The sequence below is a fragment of the Antedon bifida genome, chromosome 1 (genome assembly GCF_963402885.1).
Source record: "Antedon bifida chromosome 1, ecAntBifi1.1, whole genome shotgun sequence".
Lineage (NCBI taxonomy): Eukaryota > Metazoa > Echinodermata > Crinoidea > Comatulida > Antedonidae > Antedon > Antedon bifida.
In genome coordinates, this window is record NC_136226.1 from 23,352,266 (window position 1) to 23,369,170 (window position 16,905).

A 16,905-nucleotide genomic window follows, 5' to 3' on the forward strand; every position below is an offset into this window, starting at 1 on the left:
TTGTCACTAATAGAAGCTGAAGTCAATTATTTATTTTTTAATATCTATTTTTGAAAGTTGAAATATTAAATATTGTCGTTTATTATATATATATATTTTTTAAAGAAAAACAAAATCGGTTGTAAGGTTCTTCTTTTTTAGTACTCTTGGGCGAGATTACTTTTGCAGACAAAAAGGGGAGAGAGATTCTTTTCGAGATGGGCTCTTTTTCTGGGCTTCTTTTCGAGGTTTTCGTTATTCCTGTATCACTGCTTTTTAATTGATAGGAAACTTTGTCTGCACCATCTGGAAAGATGAATAATAACAGTAAAATATTTAAATAATACATCCGATATATATTCTTAAATTATAGCAGGCACCAATATAAATTGCGTAACATGAACCAGACACTTCTTGAGTTTGGCTGGCACAAAATAGTTTGGGCTTAAAGATGTACTGTATTGTCCCCTAAAAACATGAAAAATGAAGATTAATAAAATCATAATAAGAAAAAGAACCCCGAAAATGACAAAATAAATGGTTAAATTCTTAAAACCAAAAACCCTGACGTAATTAAAAAAAACATTTTTTTCAGGGGACAATATATCTTTAACAAAAAAGTAGTGATGTGTACGTGATACTCACTTGCACAAGACGTTTTCTGTAAACGTCTTCATGTTCCATTTGATGTATCTCAGGTACTTTCATGTCATGACGTTCGATACACATTCTCAACTGTTCAACAGTTAAAATTTCAGCTGGATCAATATTATTTTTATTAATCAAACTGACAAGATACTCCTTGTAATGCACTCTGAAAAACCCCAACAAACTAATTAAAATCTCTTTGATACTAATGGTACTATGCTTGATTAAAATAGTACACTTTCGATATTTGTTTTACAGAAAATTGAACATGCTGTACTTTTCTTGAATTAAAATGAAATATTGAACATTTACACATACTCGCACAATCCTGCATTTTGAGCTTTTACACACTTTCCACACATTTGATCTACTAGAGTTTCCTTTTGCTCTTGCACAGTACATCCAGCATTTTGGTTACCATTCCTTGGTTCTATGTCAAATTCTACTTCACCATTCTGTAGCATAAAATTGAATATTAAATAAAATATAGAATTGATTACTTTACAGTATAACGGATATACACTTAGGTCATTTGGTAAACTCTGCAATAATGTCGTCCTTCTATAGGTCAGTTATAGAGAGTGTCATAACGTATTCTTTAACGGTATGGTTCGGTAGCGCTACCGAAAATGAAAAGCGTGACCTAAATAGAATAGTCAAGACAGCATCGTGTATAATTGAATCTGCACAATTGCCTTTGGTGAACATATTTTCGAATCGTCTTCTGAAAAAGGCAGTGGCTATCAAAGATGATCAATTTAATCCGGCCTCTAGTATGTTCCAGTTGATGTGCAGCGGTCGGCGATTTCGTTCTAGTAAGGCCAATAAGGCACGATTTACAAATAGTTTCTTTCCAGGAGCTATTAGAGCCTCAAACATCATGTAGACACTTTTTGTAATGTTTTTGTTTTGAGTACGTGTTGTGTCCGTTGGATATTGTGCTTCGCCAACAGAGCAAACAGAATTTCTGTTTTTTTCGTAAAAATGACAATAAATGATACTTGACGTTACTTGACTTGACACAGTACATTTTTCACTACAAACACTACTATAGTGAATTGAAACAAAATTCAAACTCAAAAGTCACGGACATAAGCTGATTACAATATACTTGAAAAAAAACCCCAAAACCATGTGCTAGTACAGCCTCGAATTTTTACCAATCTATTACTCTATGATCATACCTGCAGTAACTGCTGTAGTTCATGAACATTTTGATCTCTTAGATAAAACAAGCAATATCTAGGATGATGTGCATGCATTCCTTTCTTGGCACAAGATTTGTATTTCCTACAAGTCTGACATAAACCATCATAAAATGTTAATTTTCAAATAAAAAACAATGTATTTTTGATCAATTTGAAAAAAAAGTAATTAGGCTAGTATGTACTGAAAAGAAAATGCAAAATGTTTTCAAATGCTGGGATGCCTTGTGTGGTAGTAAGTAAAATGATACACATAAGCAAATTAGTAAGCTGCTATAATATTCCGAGCAATCAAACTGAACAAAAAACGACAAAAGTAAAAAAATAAAAATTAAAATCGATAGGCTTCACAGGGAAATCCTTACATAAAATTAAGAAAAAACATTACAATTACAAATAGTAATTTAGCTACTGTCAAACATATTAAATATTTAAAAAGGTTAAAATTGCATGACAAAACTAAATAATGTTTGGAATCGAAATAAGCACACATTTATATACTGTACTTACCGAAGAATATTCCTGGTTGCAGCCACTACAGAATCCGTGTTTACAATTTGTACACGTAAAGTGCAAACAGCCTCCTCTAGCAAGATCATATCTTGCGTTACATTTAGGACAATCTAAAGGTTGAATTATTAACAGTAATAATTATAAACACAATAATTCATGAAGATGGTATATCTGTAGCTGATCGTAGAAAACCTCAGTATCGTACACAAAAACATATACCAATTATGATTATGATAACAATAATTATTATATCCGTGAATAAGTGCATTTTGTAGGATTGTAGATAATAAATAAATCATTTTATTTGACAAATCCAAAAGAAATTACTCACATTCTTTAGCTTTCGCCATCTTGGCTGATGGCTTGATCACAAGTGATCCGGTCCATAAATCAGATTTTTTGCCGACTTTTACTCTTAATATATCAATATAAATGCTGCCATCATTGTTCAGAAAGTGTACTTTAATGTATCAGAAAGTATACTTTTATGTATCAGAAAGTTAAAATATGTTGCTATTTGTCATGCAAACACAACAAAGGAGTTTTACCTATTCCATGAATCTCTAGATATCTGTCAACTTTTGCAGCCTGGGCATCAGGGTTATTGTCTTGTTTCCATTGCTTAAATTGTTTACATGTCAGTCCGTCATGTTGTGCCTCCCACTTTAGATTGATGAAAAGAAAAAACAAATATTAGCTAATACCTCAACTTCCTTAGCTTCCACCTTAATTCTGCATTTATAACAAATTGCGATTAGTTAATTACATTTTAGCCAAGGGCTGATATCGAAAATTAGGCAAGCAAGGATAATGTATTGTGTTTATAATTGTTATATGAACATATTTGATTTCAGTAACAAAGAGTCTCAAGTTGACCATCATCCCACAGCCTAAATGTGGTCCAGAATTAGGATCATGGTCCGGGATATTCCCTCCAAAATGTAATGGAGTCTTTAGCTAATACCGTTCAGGGGTTTGAATTTGGTAAAGAGATCCCTGGTCTGAAATTAGTAAAAAAACAAAATCGTGGTGCAGAATTTGGATCCTGGTCCGGAACATTGCCTCCAAAATGTAATAGCGTTATTGTTATTGTTGGTGTTTGGCAAAGATCCGCTTCAAATTTGTAGAATATTAAAAATGTGTTCACCCTAATCCGGATTTCCTCAATGTCTTCCGTGACCATATCTCATTGTGGTTTAAATGTGGTAAAGTTTCGTCTTTTAAGCTCTGTCTAAACTATAACACTTTATGTGACAAAAATATGTGATATATACGGAAATGATGATGTCATTTCACTACCATATTTGGAAACATCACACTTTTTTACTAGTTTGACTAGTTTGATAGAGTAGGCAGAGCCTGCTAACAGACAAATACAAAAACAAACAGGAATAAATATTGCAGACAGAAATATAAATTCTCTATAAGTTCTTAAGTTTACCTTCTCTTTACATTCAAAGCATGTGTACTGTTTACATTCTGGACACTGCAATTTACATCCAATTCTTTGATTAATAAAACCATAACCACACTAGAAGAAAGCAAAACGATATTTTTTTGGGGGGGAATTAAGACGATTTTCGGAAACAAGCCCTATAAAATATAGCAGAATAGCACTGACAAAGTGAAATTAAATTAAAACATTATGACTTTCGGGCTGCCCAATCCAGGGCCGTAGCCAGGATCTGTCAAGGTGGGGTTCGGACACTAAGTATTTGGGCACACCCCTTGATTGCCGGAAATGGTACTCTCGCACATAACATTCATGATAAATGGCACCGCTATTTGGCCGAAAAAAACACTCTCATGCAGCATGCTACCGATCGTACTTTTTTCCTCCTCCTCACACACGTGGACTATTTAAAGGACGATAACATTTGTTGCCGTATGTTAGATACGCGTGCTCTGCGCGGAACCGCCGATTGTTTGATCATTCACTCGGTATTCGTATTTATTTTTCAGGTGAAAATCGGCAATTCATTTACAACTCTTAGAAATTTACAGACACGTATCTCTTGACGTACGCTCATACAGAGAAGAATGTATGAGTTATTCACGAACGAGTTTACGAATTTTTCAATTTACGAATAACCTTTTGTACTGTGGGGCACGTATTTGGAGGATTTTCAGAAATGAGGGTGAGGTACTGTCGGCGATGGGGGTTCGCAGTCGGTTAAGGGCGTTCGCTGTAAAGTGGGGTTCGCCCGAACCATAAAACCCCCATGGCTACGGGCCTGGGTACCACGACCAATTCGTCTAATGAGGCTTGCTTAGATAGTGGCACTGTGTAGCCATTGTGAAGCGCGCTGGAGCACCATATTTTAATATCAACTGCTTACGTGTGAACACCATCTGAATCTTTCATCATCCATTAATGATATGTCTCTTAATTTTCGATGAAGCAAATCAAAAACATCTCTCTCGAGCAAACTTTGCAACTTTAAAAAAGAAAGTTTGAAAAGTACAGTGATAAAATAAAAAAAAGAATATAAGCCATTAGTGTAGCTAGTTTCGAGGGAATACTGAAAATAGGTAATTGTGTACGTTTTGGGTTTACTGGGCAAATAGACATGCCAGATAAAAATTATTGCGAGTATTCCCACCGATTGTCCAGATACGATTTCTACTGTAAGGTACTGTAACTTACCATAGGGTCAATTTTTGCAAAATAATCAGAAACTTCAGCTTTGTCCATGTCTTTAAGTTTTGGGAGACTACAAGAAGGACATGAGACATCAACAATATTCTTGTCTTTGATGCAAGTTGTATAGTGTTTAGAAAGGCATTCTTCACAAAACCAACACTGCTTGTCTTGGGAACAATATGGAGACTGCCGAATCTAAAAAAATTTAAATTTGGTTGTAAGTGCAGTAGTGTGTGCAGAGGGGCGGATATAGGACGATTTTAAGGGTGACTTTGTGAGTGACGGAAGTAAACCAGGCTAGGGCCAGGGAACTTGTAAGGGGCCGGTGGGTGCTTTCAATCGGTTTACGGGCACATAAATATGGTCAATTTCCGATACACATTTATTTAAGAATTTGAAACTAATTGTGTGTTGTTTTGCTATTGTATTATAATAAATGAATTTGACTGGCAACATGGTGGGTGTCATTCAAAACAATTGTGCAGATAATGAGCTCTGTTGTGATTAAATACCTGAGTCATTGGAAAATCAGTTAAACATATAGGGCAATTTTTTCTATTGTCATTGTCTAGTTTCCATTGCTGAAATAGTTCACATGTCTGTCCATCATAATGTGCTTCCCACTTTAGAAAGAATAATAAAACAAAATAATAGTAATAATTATTATGGCAATCACATTAAAACCAGTTTGACTTCTCTGAAAAGAAAATTATCATAGTAATATAATAGTTAGTAACTTGGTAATAGTATATTTAGAATATATAACAAAAATAGCATTAGCTTTACAATCAGAATAAAATGATCACTACAAAAACATGTTATGTCCGTTGTCACTGGATTATCCTGCGTTTAGTCTGTGTTCTTACGTTTACCTTTTCTTTACATTCAAAGCATGTGTACTTTTTACATTCTGGACACTGCATTTTACATCCAATTCTTTCATTAATAAAACCACAACCACACTAGAAGAAAGCAAAACGATATTATTTTGGGGGGAATTAAGACGATTTTCGGAAACAAGCCCTATAAAATATAGCAGAATAGCACTGACAAAGTGAAATTAAATTAAAACATTATGATTTTCGGGCTGCCCAATCCAGGGCCGTAGCCAGGATCTGTCAAGGTGGGGTTCGGACACTAAGTATTTGGGCACACCCCTTGATTGCCGGAAATGGTACTCTCGCACATAACATTCATGATAAATGGCACCTCTATTTGGCCGAAAAAAACACTCTCATGCAGCATGCTACCGATCCTCACACACGTGGACTATTTAAAGGACGATAACATTTGTTGCCGTATGTTAGATGCGCGTGCTCTGCGCGGAACCGCCGATTGTTTGATCATTCACTCTGTATTCGTATTTATTTTTCAGGTGAAAATCGGCAATTCATTTGCAACTCTTAGAAATTTACAGACACGTATCGCTCTTGACGTACGCTCATACAGAGAAGAATGTATGAGTTATTCACGAACGAGTTTACGAATTTTTCAATTTACGAATAACCTTTTGTACTGTGGGGCACGTATTTGGAGGATTTTCAGAAATGAGGGTGAGGTACTGTCGGCGATGGGGGTTCGCAGTCGGTTAAGGGCGTTCGCTGTAAAGTGGGGTTCGCCCGAACCATAAAACCCCCATGGCTACGGGCCTGGGTACCACGACCAATTCGTCTAATGAGGCTTGGTTAGATAGTGGCACTGTGTAGCCATTGTGAAGCGCGCTGGAGCACCATATTTTAATATCAACTGCTTACGTGTGAACACCATCTGAATCTTTCATCATCCATTAATGATATATCTCTTAATTTTCGATGAAGCAAATCAAAAACATCTCTCTCGAGCAAACTTTGCAACTTTAAAAAAGAAAGTTTGAAAAGTACAGTGATAAAATAAAAAAAAGAATATAAGCCATTAGTGTAGCTAGTTTCGAGGGAATACTGAAAATAGGTAATTGTGTACGTTTTGGGTTTACTGGGCAAATAGACATGCCAGATAAAAATTATTGCGAGTATTCCCACCGATTGTCCAGATACGATTTCTACTGTAAGGTACTGTAACTTACCATAGGGTCAATTTTTGCAAAATAATAAGAAACTTCAGCTTTGTCCATGTCTTTAAGTTTTGGGAGACTACAAGAAGGACATGAGACATCAACAATATTCTTGTCTTTGATGCAAGTTGTATAGTGTTTAGAAAGGCATTCTTCACAAAACCAACACTGATTGTCTTGGGAACAATATGGAGACTGCCGAATCTAAAAAAAAATGTAAATTTGGTTGTAAGTGCAGTAGTGTGTGCAGAGGGGCGGATATAGGACGATTTTAAGGGTGACTTTGTGAGTGACGGAAGTAAACCAGGCTAGGGCCAGGGAACTTGTAAGGGGCCGGTGGGTGCTTTCAATCGGTTTACGGGCACATAAATATGGTCAATTTCCGATACACATTTATTTAAGAATTTGAAACTAATTGTGTGTTGTTTTGCTATTGTATTATAATAAATGAATTTGACTGGCAACATGGTGGGTGTCATTCAAAACAATTGTGCACATAATGAGCTCTGTTGTGATTAAATACCTGAGTCATTGGAAAATCAGTGAAACATATAGAGCAATATTTTCTATTGTCATTGTCTAGTTTCCATTGCTGAAATAGTTCACATGTCAGTCCATCATAATGTGCTTCCCACTTTAGAAAGAATAATAAAACAAAATAATAGTAATAATAATTATTATTATGGCAATCACATTAAAACAAGTTTGACTTCTTTGAAAAGCAAATTATTATAGTAATATAATAGTTAGTAACTTGGTAATAGTATGTTTAGAATATATAACAAAAATAGCATTAGCTTTACAATCAGAATAAAATGATCACTACAAAAACATGTTATGTCCGTTGTCACTGGATTATCCAGTGTTTAGTCTGTGTTCTTACGTTTACCTTTTCTTTACATTCAAAGCATGTGTACTTTTTACATTCTGGACACTGCATTTTACATCCAATTCTTTCATTAATAAAACCATAACCACACTAGAAGAAAGCAAAACGATATTTTTTTCGGGGGGGAATTAAGACGATTTTCGGAAACAAGCCCTATAAAATATAGCAGAATAGCACTGACAAAGTGAAATTAAATTAAAACATTATGATTTTCGGGCTGCCCAATCCAGGGCCGTAGCCAGGATCTGTCAAGGTGGGGTTCGGACACTAAGTATTTGGGCACACCCCTTGATTGCCGGAAATGGTACTCTCGCACATAACATTCATGATAAATGGCACCTCTATTTGGCCGAAAAAACACTCTCATGCAGCATGCTACCGATCCTCACACACGTGGACTATTTAAAGGACGATAACATTTGTTGCCGTATGTTAGGTGCGCGTGCTCTGCGCGGAATCACCGATTGTTTGATCATTCACTCGGTATTCGTATTTATTTTTCAGGTGAAAATCGGCAATTCATTTGCAACTCTTAGACATTTACAGACACGTATCGCTCTTGACGTACGCTCATACAGAGAAGAATGTATGAGTTATTCACGAACGAGTTTACGAATTTTTCAATTTACGAATAACCTTTTGTACTGTGGGGCACGTATTTGGAGGATTTTCAGAAATGAGGGTGAGGTACTGTCGGCGATGGGGGTTCGCAGTCGGTTAAGGGCGTTCGCTGTAAAGTGGGGTTCGCCCGAACCATAAAACCCCCATGGCTACGGGCCTGGGTACCACGACCAATTCGTCTAATGAGGCTTGCTTAGATAGTGGCACTGTGTAGCCATTGTGAAGCGCGCTGGAGCACCATATTTCAATATCAACTGCTTACGTGTGAACACCATCTGAATCTTTCATCATCCATTAATGATATGTCTCTTAATTTTCGATGAAGAAGATCAAAGACATCTCTCTCGAGCAAACTTTGCAACTTTAAAAAAGAAAGTGGAATGTGTAAAAAGTACAGTGATAAAATAAAAAAAAAAGAATATAAGCCATTAGTGTAGCTAGTTTCGAGAGAATACTGAAAATAGGTAATTGTGTACGTTTTGGGTTTACTGGGCAAATAGACCTTTAGTGAAACTCACTGTTTTTCCTGCCAGATAAAAATTATTGCGAGTATTCCCACCGATTGTCCAGATACGATTTCTACTGTAAGGTACTGTAACTTACCATAGGGTCAATTTTTGCAAAATAATCAGAAACTTCAGCTTTGTCCATGTCTTTAAGTTTTGGGAGACTACAAGAAGGACATGAGACATCAACAATATTCTTGTCTTTGATGCAAGTTGTATAGTAGTTAGTAAGGCATTCTTCACAAAACCAACACTGCTTGTCTTGGGAACAATTTGGAGACTGCCGAATCTAAAAAAAAATTGTAAATTTGGTTGTAAAAATCGTAAGTGACGATGACATTTTGGTTTTAAAGCTGTCTATACATCACATTTTTTATTCACATAAAGTTAGATAATGTAGACAGAGCAGTTAATAAATATGGTGGTGATTAGGGTTGTATGTGTAGTTCTAAGTTTATTATCTGTTTGCATTATCTCTGCTTTTTACCAATTTTAAATAATAAGAATTTACTCTCGTTGATTTATTGAATAACATAATGATATTCATTCATTTATTGATTCAATCTCGGAATCTTTGGTCCATAGAAAGAAAAAATTACATATAAATTAATTAAAAATAAACAAAACTGTACTAATTACTACTACTCATCTCAGGATGACATTCCACCTGGAGAGCATCTTTGACTTTGATATAAGACGTTGCCTAATAATCGTTGTGACTAAAACAATAATAAATAGTTTGGCAAAATAAGAGATAAGAACCTAGCTCTATACGGCATACCCCTTAGAGCCGCCACTTCCACAGGCCTATGCATGTACAAAAACACCGGATACTTACCGGAAACCGTATTTATAAATAATTTGAAAAAAAATCACCAACTGTACCTGCGTCATTGGATAATCCTTATTACACATAGCGCATCTTTTTCTACCACCCTGAGAAGGCGCTTGAGTAGTCCTGTACGATGTTTTTGAACACGCACCACAGATGGAAGAACCTGTGTCCACATTACAGAAGGTACAATGTGGACAATCCCATCCAATGCTTTGAGTGTTGTCAGAAGGAATAACCACTGATGTTGCCTGTGTAGTTTCATTTACAACAGAAGCCCATTTTAGGTGTTCCATATTAGGCCTACTATTACTCTCTGGAACTATTATGGAAGCTGGTTCCGGATCTTCAAATCTACGCTCCGTATGTATTGAGGTAGGCCTAATGTAACTGTAGCCGTGAATAATAGTGTGAAGTTCTTTAGGGTTAGGATGCTTATTGTCCAGGTATTTTTTAATTTCAACTTGAGCTATCATAAGGTCTGTAACTATATTTAGGACACGATCTTCGTCAGGGTGGTTGACATCGGGGAAAGATAACCCATCATAATTTGATACGGTATATCCAAGCTGAAAAAGTACTGCTTTTGATCCCTAAACAGTCAGAATACAATTAATAACACAATAATATTGCACGATTTTCCTCATTGTGGTTATGTCAAGTAATAGAAATATGGTTTTAATTTGGAACCTTTTACCTGCATTACATAACCAGATTTTTACTCCTTGTTCTTTCACATAAGATCACGTACTAACTTGTATGTGTACGATGAAAAAGGAAACTTTAACTTTAAACGCACGGTCATTCGCATGCCAATCTGGCTAATTTCAAATAATGTCTAGATGTTGGAAACTTAGAAAATGGAAACATAGTGTTGAAGTTGAAACTCAACAATTATGCTTATCTATATATAAATTATGGTTAATTCTGACATAGGCGAGCACAATGCAAAAACTTCGGTACAAATCTCCGCCTTGGATATCTACCATATCTATCTCAGATGTATCGCGAAACGTAGATTTTATAACATTAGTGTTCAGTTCGACGCTATTGTTCCATATTTCTATCTTAGGAAGATATTATAAAGGGTTTTATAAGACATTTTCTGATTTCAATCGGTAAATTTTAACTCTACGCGCGGTAAGTAATTTCCGGGTTCACGGTAAGGTGTGTCAATCACCTTGCAAGTTCCCTGCATGGTTGGTTTCAACCAGGGAGTTGTCCCTGTTTAAACCTTGGCCGTTTGGTTTTTTGTTTATTTTCGGACCGCGCGTGTGAAGGATAGTACTGTAGTACATAAAGATCAAATTAAATATATTCATAAAACATAGGAGTAAATTGTGGGAAATAATTATATAAAATTACATCGAGAGAATTGTTGAGTAAGCTGCCAGGACTTTATGTATACTATGCATGCGCTATCTGTGTCCCGTCAGGACCCTGGGATACTTCTGCCCATGTTGCAAGCCGTCTAAAACGTCTTCCTTCTTAGGCCAAAACGGCTCACTGTGTCGTGGAATAATGTATTAATTATACCAATTAGGATGGTATTTATTTGAATAAACGCCCGGAACACCTCCCCAATAAAACATCAATTAAAATAATTATCGCCAAAACTCCCCACCCCCATCCAAATACCATCTAATTAACGCCCATCCACATTTATACACACAATATTGTATTATATTTATAACACAATTATACTATTTTTGAGTAGATTTCATCGGACTGTTATCTAGGCCTACAATTTATCAAGCATTTGTTATTCTTTTTTACCACTTTTCATATATACAATAAACACTATATAAAACGCTATTAATCATCTAAGACACTGTGAAACAGGTTAGTGAGTAGGTTTAGTTTTACGAATATCAAAAGCATTTAAATAATGGTAACCGATCGAAATCGTCCAGGCCAGAATGTCCTTCTAAAACTTTTTACCCGAGTCATTATCATTCCGAGAACCATCGTCTACACTTCCTAGAGGGGGAGCGAGCGAAGCGAGCTCACCCTCTAGTTATTCAAATTAGCATTCATTTATGCTCAATTTTATCATTACAGTATTAGTATTCAGTTACTGTTTATTTCAAATATGCCTAGCGTAAGTAGAGGAAATATAATTTCTGAAACATTGTATTAAACAGTGTTTAATTTTAAATATTTTATCTAAGTTTATATAATATCCACAGAGAACAGTGAAAAACACGTTCAAGTAATATTCTAAAAAAAGTCTAAAAAATAAAATGACTAAAAGAAGCTTACGTTACCTCAACAACTTCAATTTCGTTTTTATATATTTCATCTGAAAATGAAATTATCTTCCATGTTGGTGGTCGTCTTGCTGCAGGGTTTAATAGAATGCGTCCATAGTTTTCCAATTGTTTAAAAGCAGTTTTAATCAATTGAAGAGCTTCACTTTCTTTCTACGACATAATTACACAAGATTATTCGATAAAATACGTACGTAAAGATTTCACTTATAAGGCCTAGTCGATTTGTATCAATACTGTTTGTATTTTTATACCATTTTACAGTCATTTCATGATAATAATTGTTAATAATGGTTGTCTTACAGTACATATCGCATTGTTATGATGATTGGTATGTATTTAGCATTAGCTTACATATAATACGTTATTTTATATGAAGCCAGTGGAATGTATGTCTTATTGCCAGTGTCAAGACGGATTAGATAATGCCCATAATGATGATGATATATTTATTGTTTCACACAAAATCCTGAGGAACATATTTCCAAACTAAAAGAGGTGCTCAAAAGGTTGAAAAAGCAAATCTAAATGTTACATTTGGAAAATGAATTCTTAGAACATGTAATTGGGCAAAGATTTTAAGTGAATGATAAGTTTCCGAGTGTAGATATATTTGATTGATTAGTGTATAATATTTACTGTTGAGTTAATACTGTAGTACATGCAAAGGTATACAAATATATCTACTAGAATTCATAATCATCCACAAACTAAATATTAAACACAATGCTGACAGATGTTATCAGAACTGAGACAATACCGAATTCTTTTATATAGTATCTAATCAGTTGCATTATCGAATTTGTATTTACTTATAAAGGGTTTACACCATCATACTGAAAACCATGTAGTGTCATTGTCTAAAGAGTACAAAGTTCTTTATAGAACCACTAGTTTACCTTTTTTAACGTTAACAATAAAACAAAATGTTCAGTCAACTAAACATTGTTAATGGCAATGAAATGTGTTATACCTTAGGTAATTCTGATTTTTGTTGAAGAAAAAATAAAGGATATTTCATATGAATAAAGAGCAGTGACGTGACGTTTCAACCAAAAACGTATGTAAACCTTCAAGTTATATGATTGCTTTGGTTACAAGGAGTCCGTTTGAGTGTGATTGTACAGATTTAAATTAAAATTATATTGATTTAAAAAAAAATTGAGTTGTCGATGCTGTTAAATAAACATAATATTCATACCTTTCCACCAAGGTTATTCCCCAGCAATGGGCCAATATCGATGACAGCATAATGTCCCAGAAATGAACTGTCGTTTCTTAAAATGTCAACAGCAATTGACATCGCCTGCCTTCTTCCCCAATATTTAGAAATTATCTTCCTCACAAAATTACCATTCTGCTCTTCCCGCAGATTGTTCATAATTCCCAATCGTGCAGTTTTGGTTTCCTCCTCCATACTGAATAACTGATTCTCTCTTGCGGAAGTGATTATATATAACACATAGGCCTAACACACGAGTTTACCCTTCACATTTGATTGGTTAATTTTGTATATCACGTGCCATTAATCATTTTGTAAGTAAGTTCAGTAAAGTTCTAACCATGTTGAATGCCCTAGTCGTCGACATTCAATTAAAGATAGAAGCGTTGGATTCAATGAATAAACATCTATTTTCGAATAGTAGGTATGTTGGAAATCAAATAATGAATATTTGGTAATCGTCAAATCAAATCACATATGTTTTATTCCTCCTCAAAAACACATACAAAAAAAGACACACACAAAAAGAGTAGGTGGGCTCTGTTTCATTGGATAGAACTGTCGACATTTCAACTCATAACATTTTATGAACTAAATATCACCGTTATGTGTATTACATATAGTTCTATGTAAAGATGTTTGATTTCGTTTTTAAAGCGTTTTAATGTTTCGATCAAATACATTTCACAAGGTGAACGAGCCCACGCTATTCCACATGGTATTACACTCGTTTTGTACTTTTGCCGTCTCTCGCCGGTAGGGGGAGACACGTTCGACGTTCAGTATTCAACGTTCAGTCGGGTAAGTTTTCACAATTAACTATACACTCCCCCCCCCCCCCCCCCCACCTCCTGCTTATTAACGTTTAACACTTTATAATACGATTCATCCACTGTTTTATTAGATTAAAAATTGTAATGTATGCCTAGTAAAAGAAACTTTCGTTACACTGGCACATTTAATTTTGTGCATATTTCTGATACAAACAATCTGCAACACTTTATAATTCATACTGTTTATTATATTAAAGAATTTTGCTGTATTATTATTAATCCGCTTCAGTTGTTTAATGTTACAATAAGATAAAGATTCACGTACTGTATTAATAGTATGCTATTAGGTAAAACATTTTAGTAGCCCCACCTGTTATTCAACTTCTAAGTATACCTAAGTATTCAACTTCAATTGTGGAATTTTAGTTACTGGTACTTCGCCATAGCGAAGTGTGTGCATATTTCTGATATAAATAACACTGCTCCTTTTTTAAGGTAACAATTTTAGTCTCTACTCTACAGCCCACTATGTCGGTCGGTTGGTCGGTAAACATTAACTTGAGCACGTGACTGCAGCCATGTATATGGTACTGCATACAGTATTCTACACAACAGACGCCACGGCCTGGGCTCAGCCAGACAAATTCGTTATTGTATTGAAATCCACTTTCAATTTGGGTAAGTTATATTGTACTGGCACAACTCATTTTTAAAATCCTTATTATATTAATCAACCAACAAATAAAAAGTTTACTATACTAATGAATAACACAAATAAAAAAGTAATCAATAACCTGGTAAGATTTGCCTTTTTCGCATAGGCCTATAAAAAGACTAAATATGTTGCTGTTACTACTATACTTTTTAATTATATGTATTTTTTTCTATTATTGTACTTGGGCCAGTGGCCTACATTCTATTGAATAAATGAATGAATGTACTGGCACAATTTTGTGCATATTTTAAAAATATAATGACAGTTCCATTTGTTAGTGTAACATTTTATTAACATTTATGTATAACAATAAAAGTATAAATATATAAATTATGTGAATAAATGATGTAATTTTTCCTATTAATAAACAGACCATGGCTGAAATGACAAACGAAATCAAGTTAGAAGGATTAATAAAGACAATAAAGGATTTCTGGAATGTGTCGAGACACAGTAGCATAATAATACTAAATAAATTTGTTGGTACGGATTGGAACATCAATGATTTACTTTAATAACCCCTTTATTGTTATTACATTAGTTTTACATTATATATTCAGTACGTTTATTTATTCATTTAATACATTTCCATCCAGGTATTTTTTTGTCCTGGATTCCTGTTGAGAAAAACATTATTTATTTTCTCCATGGATGGTGGTATACCAAATCAAATGTAACATACCTGTTATATCCGCTACACCTTCCGACATCTAATCACCAGCATTAAATGAACACCTCGGAAAGATATAAACTCGCATGTATTAAAAATCTTAACGGTGAGCTGATTTTCAAAAGAAAAATATTTAGAAATGTTTACTCATCTACTTTTTTCATAAAAAATGCATAATGTATATTTTTTTGTGAGAAGTCGATACAAGTAATGCTCGCTCCATCCAGGGTTTTCACAGCCCAAATATATTTTAAATTTTAATTTAAATGGCACATTACACAGAAATTACATGCGTGATCATTGACTGGAACTTATATAATTATATTTTATTATAAATCCTTTTTGATCAGGCAATTCACTTTACAAGAATAGTTGAATTGAATAGTTGGGTATTAAACGTACATTTCACCTTGACTATACATACAATACTTTGTCTTCTGTGGGTTTCTACAATTGCATTTCATTTTTTCAGAATGGTTCCTGTTTTGCCATTGGTTTTGCCATGGTTTTGCTAACCATAGTATTATGCATATGATATGTCGTATGCCTGATCAAGACTATTGATAGCCTTGGGCCGATTTCAGTAGTTATTACACACATAGAAATACTAAGTAGGCCTAATACCTTCACATCCTTTTATTTATGTCAAACTTCAGGACATACTAGAATTGTTATTAGCTATATATCTATCATTGGAAATACCCGAACACAATTTAGGTAGGTTATTTGTTATTACTGTACTATTTAAAGTTGCAAAGAATCAACCTGAATATCACTAAATAATAGCAGATCGCTGTAGTGTTTTTATTCAAGCGATTTAAGAGTCTTCGGGATAACACCGACGTTGAACCTACTCATACGAGGCGGCGAACTTTACCCCGATGGGATTAGCTAGTGTTCGTACTGTGGTGTTCACTTCTAGTTTATCCTTTGTTGAGGAGTATTATGGAGGGGATTTAGAGATCTAATACTTAACGAACCTAATAATATTAGAACCTGAACGAGCAGCTAGCCTGAGCCTACGCCTAAACACATAGTAAGAGTAATGTATTTTTCATTCGATTTATGTCCACTTTTTATGGAGTACCAGTTAAAATATGAAGAAACCAACAAATTGGGAATATTTATTGCATATCTCGAAGCGATGAATTATCAAATGCAGTATTTTGGTTGATGTTTGCTTCTTCTAGCTAGGCCTACACCAACCAAATCCATGTTATTCGTTCGGTTCGGCTTAGCCTACAGCCGAATTGCGTGGTCCGGTATATAAAACACATATTTACTAGGCTTTCATCGGGACATCGTAAAAAATGAACAACTGTACAGAATCGACACCAACTCAGCCCCAACCTAGGTGGGGCTGAGTTG

General features: G+C 34.7%; 1 protein-coding gene across 1 annotated transcript; it reads right to left on the reverse strand.

Annotated features, from left to right (window-relative positions):
- Positions 1–255: 255 nt before the first annotated feature.
- Positions 256–7,102, reverse strand: LOC144853236 (E3 ubiquitin-protein ligase RNF31-like). Its single transcript, XM_078711112.1, has 9 exons — positions 7,052–7,102; positions 6,744–6,842; positions 5,862–5,951; positions 2,894–3,008; positions 2,343–2,455; positions 1,812–1,925; positions 946–1,082; positions 625–793; positions 256–285 (listed from the first exon to the last, which is right to left on the reverse strand). Exons 1-9 carry the CDS (start codon positions 7,097–7,099, stop codon positions 256–258), a joined length of 915 nt encoding a protein of 304 aa, XP_078567238.1. The 5' UTR covers positions 7,100–7,102.
- Positions 7,103–16,905: the final 9,803 nt, after the last annotated feature.